The 7339-nt window shown below is 62.7% G+C and overlaps 1 protein-coding gene across 1 annotated transcript in view; it reads left to right on the top strand.

The window, feature by feature from the left end:
• The window catches only part of TOLLIP (toll interacting protein), an 18671-nt gene that overhangs the window by 7732 nt on the left and 3600 nt on the right, over window positions 1-7339 (top strand). The window contains exons 2-4 of the mRNA XM_007465938.1: window positions 2161-2310; window positions 5894-6076; window positions 6785-6937. Coding sequence (XP_007466000.1) covers window positions 2161-2310; window positions 5894-6076; window positions 6785-6937 — 486 coding nt within the window. The remainder of the gene's footprint in view (window positions 1-2160; window positions 2311-5893; window positions 6077-6784; window positions 6938-7339) is intronic.

Below are 7339 nucleotides of genomic sequence, written 5' to 3'. Positions count from 1 at the left end.
CCGCCCCGGGTGCTGAGCCCCACATGCCTTGCCCTGACCCGCCATCACCCTGGGCCTCGCCCCTGCTCTTGTCTCTGGCGGGCGGGCCTAAGGCAGGTGTCCCCAAGGTGCCTTCAGACGGGTGGCCCTGCAGACCTGGAGGCTCCTCCTCCCTGGGCTGTGGTCCCCCCTCCCCCGCCCCTCACAGGCTCTGACCACGTGGGATTTGTTTGTTGTGCTCTGTCCCCCTCCCTTGAGGCCTCAGCGTGGCCCGCTGTCCCCACGTGGCTCCTGCGTGGACTGTGCTGAACCCCAAATCCAAGACGAGTACAGTAAAGAGGGAACATACCCCCCAGGAGTTTCATTTCATTCTAGTTTCATAACCTCTAGGAGCTCCTGACAAGACAGGATCAGTGAAGGAACAGAGGCCTTTCCTGACCTGTCACTCTCGCCACTGAATGTCCCCATGCGGCCTGCTCCCTGTGGGGTCCTTGGCACTGAGGTGGGCAGTCATTCCTCAGACCAGCAGGCGGGTGTGTGATCTGTGCACCAGCGACCCCTCGGAGAGTCATTTCTGTAAGACGAGTACAGGGCAAACGGCAAGGGGCCCGAGGGGCTCTGGATGGGGTGCGTTTGGGGGGTCACGGGGGCCTGGTCTTGGCGCTGGCAGGAATTGACGATTGGCGTGTCCCAGGCATCTCAGCCCTCCTGAGGGGTGTGGCCCGCGGGCTGTCACCACCCACTTTCCTTCGAGGGCCTGTCCTGGAACTCACTCAGCTGCACTACGCGCCCAGGAAACGCGGCCTGTGATGCCCTGGGGAGGGAATGGAAGGCACTGCGCTCCTCTCCTGGCAACGCTGGGGCCTCTGGGGGGCAGCCTCCCGGGGCACCCTCCCCTGCCCTGGGCTGGGTCCTAGATGCAGTGGAGGTGTGAGACGCAGAGCTGGCTCCCAGACAGAGGGTGTGGGGGGCGAGGGGGGTGCTGTGGACACGGTTTGCTTTTAGAGAGAAGCAGCAGGAGCGCTAGGCCTCTGGGTGCAGAGTCGGCGTGCGGGCTGCTGGGAGCCAGCGAGCGCCCTTGTGTGCGCTTCCATCAGCCTTGGTGGGAGCGCATGATCTCCAGGCCCAGACTCTCCCAGGGACCTTCGATAGGAAAGGCACTGGGGGCGCTCGCTGGGGGAGGTGCTCTCCCAGGGGCGCTGTGAGCTAGGCGGGTGGGGTGCTGCCTGGGCCCCTGCCTGGTGCCGTCTGGTCTGCGCAGGAGAGACCCCCATGTCATGCGGTGTCCGGACGTCAAGTGGTCCCTGGCGGCCGCTATAAGCACAGTTGCCAGAACTCGCTGTGACACGCTGGGGATTCCTTTCCGTGTTCCGCCCAGTTCTTCAGGGCCCAGGGCTGGGGTCTGTGACGTCCCCTGCGCGGCTGAGGGGGCCTGTGGGCCCCGGTTTCCCCCCCAGCAGCCAGACCTTCATCGTGGGTCCTGCCTCCCGTTCACCTGGGCTCTGCTAGCACTGTGGCCCCTCCAGGCCTGCACCCACACCCCCGGGGGGGCAAGCAGCGGTGCGGCTGTCGAGGGCTCTGAACACGGGGGGTCGGGCCGTCTGGCTGTGGGCCGTCTCTCCGTGCGTGGTCTCCTGCGGTCTTCTTGGGAGTCGTCACTCTTGGAGCCCCCAGGCTCCACCGGGCTCCACACTCAGGTATGTCCCTGGGAGCCGATGCCTCCCCATCACTTCACCCGTCCAGGGCCAGGTCTCCGGGCTTCTGGTGGTTAATCTGTTGGGTGCTTGGTCTCGGGGCGTTTTTGCGCGTGAGCTGTTTCTCGTGGAGACGTTTGAAGGGTATCAGCACAGAGGCTCCAAGGCACTGGACATCCAGGCTTCAGCTTTTACCCCGTGAACAGCGCTCACGGCGGACAGGCCTTGCTGCGGCAGTCCTGGTCCTGGGGAAGGGGTCATGGACACACGGACCAGAGCGTGTGAGGCCCCCAGCCCCAGCGAGGATGCGAGGCCTGCTTTCAGGGCAGAGACGCACTCGGGCCTCCACAGAGCCCCCCGTTTGCTGAGCGTCCTGCTGCTGAGAGCGCAGGCCCTGGGAGGGGCCCGCAGGGTGAATATCCCGCCGCCGCGGACCCTCGTCCTGTGGGCAGGTGGCGCCCAGCTCTGACTGCCGTGCTCTCCGCAGGTGTACATCGGGGAGCTGCCTCAGGACTTCCTGCGCATCACGCCCACGCAGCAGCAGCAGCAGATCCAGCTGGACGCACAGGCTGCACAGCAGCTGCAGTACGGAGGGGCACTGGGCACCGTGGGCCGCCTTAGCATCACCGTGGTGCAGGTGGGTGTGGCTGCCTGTGGGGGGGGAGGGGGCCAGAGCGGGCGGGGCGGGGCCTTCGCTGTCATAGCATGTTGCCACATGGACGGATGGGGCTTCCTCTGATCCCGTTTTTCTGGAAACACATAACCTGGTGGAGAGAACGATGGATGTGAAGATACTGACGATCGCCCGGCTTTCGCCAGGAAGAGTTAGAGAAGGGGCCTGGAGCGCCGCTCGCCCTGCCGGTGCCGGGGAAGGGGCGGCACGGCTGCTGCCCGGTCATCCCGGCCCCCGGGAGAACCAGATGTGCTGTCAGGACAGAAAGGGCGCTGCCACGTTGCTCTGATGGGCTGCAGGAGGCAGAGACGTCTGTCTGTCCGTCCATTTGTCCGCAGCAGACACCAGGGCCGTGCCTGGCGGGTCGTTGTGCCCAGTAAGTTTCAGGGTGGCCTTCCTCAGACACTCGTGTGCCTACAGCACAGCCCATTCGATGTCTCAGGGGAGCCACTTGGAAGTGGGCAGGCCAGACCTCCGTGTCCCCTCCGTGGTGCAGGGGGCGCAGGGGGAGAGCACGGTGGCAGATGGGCCTCTGCAGAGGGCAGCAGCCATGAGCAGAGCACGGCCTTGGGGCCAGTCGGGGTCCAGGTGAAGGAAGGCGCCTCCCGCACTCACGGGCAGCTGGCCTTGCTCAGACCACGAGCATCGGATTATTCAGGTGGAAAAGCCTTAGTGGCCAGACAAAGACAAAACAGCTGCCTTGAAGCTATCGAAAATCAAGCCTGTTTCAGACTTTGCTGCTACATGTTTTCCAGAAAATACCAGGGCGGCTTCTAGGAGTTTTGGGGGGAAAATCTGCTGTCCTGAGAACTGCTCTAGTGAGGACGACAGCGTGTGAGGGCTGAGGCCCTCTCCCGGGCGCTTTCGAGAAGACATTGGCTGTGCGATCCGTGTTTGCTCTTGCAGAGGAGCAGGAAGTCAGCGGGTGAGGAGGGCGGGGCAGGGTCGCCCTGAGGGCCAGGGTACAGTGCGCCGATGGCGAGCTTTGGGGGCAGGTGTGGAGTGGCCCAGATATTATCATGGAAAGTACAGCTTGAACAGGAATCACCACCCTGTGTGGGGGGCTGCTTCAGGGCCAGGCCCTCCTGGTGCTGCCAGCTGGGGGTCCTGCGGCCTTGGGGCTCGGCTCTGAGTGGGCACCATGTCCTGAGCTGGAGTTCAGGGCTCCCTCGGGGTCTGTGTCGGGAAGATGTGGGCGAGGCTGGAAGGCCCTGCGCTTGGTGCTCCTGGGGGAGAACCAGCCGACTTCGGGGCGCACCCACGTGGGGGCAGGCAGGTGTGTGACCCCAAGGCCTGTTGCCAGCGCCCAGGGGATGGAGGAGCCTCGACCAAAATGGGGGAAATTACAGGAGGAATAGGCCGGGAAGGAAACTCGCAGGTCGGTGTCGGACATGTTAAGTCGAGGATGTTTTAAAGGCAGGGGGCTGAGGCCGGGAGGCTGTGGACTTCAGGGGAGAGGTCCAGCAGTGACACAAGGCGGGCGTCCTGAGGGGCTCAGGCTGGTCCTGCACGGAGGGGTGGTGGCTCTGGGACGTGCGGTCGTGGGCGGCCCCGGCCAGAGCTCTGGGGAAGTCGGCACAAGAGTGGGGGATGCGGGGGGCAAGGAGGCTCGCAGACAGAATAGGGGCTTGTGCGGAGCCTTCCAGAGGGGAGAAGAGAGAGGGTGTCAGTGCAGACAGCAGGGCTTTGGGGAATTTTTTGCTGTTTTTTAAAAAATCGACCTGACTGAACACGATTTACATATGTTAAAATGCACTGATTTGAATTAGCCTGTGTTTCAATGACCTCTGATGAGCCTGTCCACTCCTGTGATGAAGAGAGCTTCCCCAGCAACACAGATAGTTCCCTCTGCCTGTCTGTGGGCCTGCCCTTGACCGCAGTGCTGACCAAGCTCAGCCCCCGTGGCACTTCCCAGAGTCTGTTGCCCAGCAGGGACGGGGGTCCCAGCCCCGGGCCGCTGTGAAGCGCGGGCTTCTGTGTGAGCGTTAGTGCCCGACTCCCAACTCCCGAGCTGGGTGGAGTCTGCTTTGGAGAAGCTGCCAGGCTGGTCCCTGCACGGCCGCACCGTGGCTTCTCCCAGCCGCCTGCAGGACTCCTGCGCTCTGGGGGTGGGCGGCTTGGCCCAGCGGGCTAGGTCTGAGCCCGTCCAGCAGCTCCTTGTGGCCTCATGGGGTCTGGCTTGTGTGTCGCCGAGGACCAATGGTGGGGAGCACCTTCTCACGCGCTATTGGCGTTGAGCTTGCTTCTTCAGATCTTCTGCCTGTTTTTCAATCGTACTGCATTCTCATTGCTGAGGTTTGTGAGTCCGTTATGTCCTGGACATGGGTTTGTGATCAGACTTGATGCCGCAGACGGGGCTGGTCTGTCCTCCTCACGGTCCCCAGGGAGCCGCCAGCTGTCCTTCCTGGGCCGTGCTTTTGCTGACCTTGCCTAGAAGATGACAAAGACTTCTTCTGGTTTTTCTTGTGCAAGTTTTATAGTTTTAGGTTTTACATTTAAGCCCATAATCCACTTTGAGTCAGCACTTCCTGACCAACAGCCTAACATGCTCATCGGTGTTCACGTTTCCGCCTACAAACGCATCCCAGACATCCCAAGCAGCGCGTCTGGCTTGAGGTGGGCCCGTGACCTATGTGAGATGTGGGTGGGCTCCGCCGGGATGCCCAGGATGAGTTGCCTGCACCCCCGGCCCCCACGCAGCGCTGGGCAGGATGGTCACTGCCGAGAGGCTCCTGCGTGGGAGGGGAGGCCGGGGAGCCAGCACGATCACTGTCCGAGGGCGCAGGGAAGGCCTTGGCTGGGCCCTGCTTCTCTGGGGTGGCCCCCGTCCCCCTGCTTCTCTTCTCGGTGGCTCTTGGCTCTGTCCTGGGATGGCCTGCCCTTTTCACCCTCCTCCTCCTCTGGGTGGGGATCCAGCCCCTGCCTAGCAGCAGCCGGTGTGTCCTGAGTGTCAGGCACGGCGCCGGGTGCCTTATCGCAGAAACACTGGACCCAGCCTGGACTTTCTCCTCCCTCCTGGGTCCCAGAGCACAGTCGTCCCTGGGTTTGGTTCTGGGACCCCACAGACACCACAATCCAAGGATGCTCAAGTCCCTTATATAAAACGGTGCAGTTTTGCACGTACCCTATACACATCCTCCCATGTGCTGAGTCATCACTGGATTACTCGTAACACCTAACGCACGGTAAATGCTGTGTGCGTGCAGTTGTAACACAGTGTAAAGCTATAAAAATCGTTGCTGGACGGGAGAGGCCACAGCAGTGAGAGGCCCACATACTGCAAAAAAAAAAAAAAAATCGTTGCTGGTGTGGCAAATTCAAGTTTTGCTTTTTGGAACTTTCTGGAATTTTTTTCCTAATATTTTTTATCTGTGGTTGCTTAAATCCACGGATACGGAGGGCTGACGGTTCAGTTACAGCCATGTTCTGGTGGGTCGGCACCCAGGAAACTCTGGAAGCCATGAGTGGAAGGGGCGGCCCACTTGGCTGAGCTGCGGCTCCCACTGTGACAGCCACTGCCCTGCCTCACGCGCTGGCTTTATTTCAGGCCAAGCTGGCAAAGAACTACGGCGTGACCCGCATGGACCCGTACTGCCGGCTGCGCCTGGGCTACGCGGTGTACGAGACGCCCACAGCCCACAACGGCGCCAAGAACCCGCGCTGGAACAAGGTCATCCAGTGCACGGTGCCCCCGGGTGTGGACTCCTTCTACCTGGAGATCTTCGACGAGGTGGGGGCCGCGCGGGGGCCACTCAGCCACTCCAGAACCTCAGGTTTCTTGTGGCTTTGTGACAGGCGTCCTGGTGTCCCCAGCATAGTGAAAAGCACGTTTCCCCTGCAGAGTCTTTAGAACTTGCATTCAGACACGTCACCACCCTGTGTCCAGCGTGTGGGCGTCACCCGACCAGGCAGGTCAGGCAGCTGCTATCTGCACGCAGCCCAGGTGTGACGTGGTCAGGGCCCGTGGCTGGGTGGCGTGAGTGGCAGGAACCTCCCGAGTGTCGCTGGGCCATCGGGTGCCCTGGGCTCTAACTCAGCCTGGCCCTCCGAGGGCCTGTCTGGGCGTGTCCCACCGCTCCTGAGGCCAGGTCGGCTGCCCCCTCGCCTGTGGTTGGCTGACGGGGCTGGGGGGGTGGGGGTGGGCAGCGGGGCTGGGAAGTGGCCACAGTCCCCAGGGTTCTGCCTTCCTCCCTTCCTCCCGGGTCCTCCCTCACACCCGGCCCCATCGCCTCTGGGGCCCTGGGGTGGAGGGGAGCGTGTGGTTTGTGGGGGAGCGCACGTCTGCAGGTGCCCGGTGGAGCCTCCCTCCCCCTGCGCCCACAGGAGGTGGAGAGAGCGGGGCGGTCCCGGGCCGTGCACACCCTGCCGGGAGGGCAGGGAGAGTGGGGCGGCCTCCCGGGCAGCCCTGGGGTCACTGCCATCTCCCGTCACCCCCCAGCGAGCCTTCTCCATGGACGACCGCATTGCCTGGACGCACGTGACAATCCCCGAGGCGCTGAGGCAGGGCAAGGTCGTGGACGAATGGTACAGCCTGAGCGGGCGGCAGGGCGACGACAAGGAGGGCATGATCAACCTGGTCCTGTCCTACACGGTGAGGCCGGCGGGCAAGCCCGTGGCCACTGGGGTGCCGTTCCCGGGCTTACCGGCATCCCCGCCCTTACTCCCAGGTGTTTCTGGCATGTGGACGCGGGGAGGGGGGGCAGGGGCCCCGGGTGGGACCGACTGCCCAGCCTCACGGCCGCCGCCTCTGGCACCTTGTCTCACCCGCTTTCCGGTGCTGGACTGATTCGCAGCAGGTCCCAACATCAGTGAGTTTACTCGTGAACGTGCCATTGTGCCTCTGTAACAGGCGTTTCTCCGTAGATGGAAAGCCATCGTTGTACTTAACTAAAGAATTATAAACAGAGAGAGGCGGTTTGACCCTGGAATTTAAGCTTAGGTTTCCTTTCTTGAGCGGGGTTCTCTGTTGGTCACGTCTCAGCCGTGGTTCAGC

The sequence above is a fragment of the Lipotes vexillifer genome, unplaced genomic scaffold (assembly GCF_000442215.2).
Source record: "Lipotes vexillifer unplaced genomic scaffold, Lipotes_vexillifer_v1.1 scaffold1094, whole genome shotgun sequence".
Lineage (NCBI taxonomy): Eukaryota > Metazoa > Chordata > Mammalia > Artiodactyla > Lipotidae > Lipotes > Lipotes vexillifer.
This window is presented reverse-complemented; position numbering and strand designations above follow the sequence as displayed.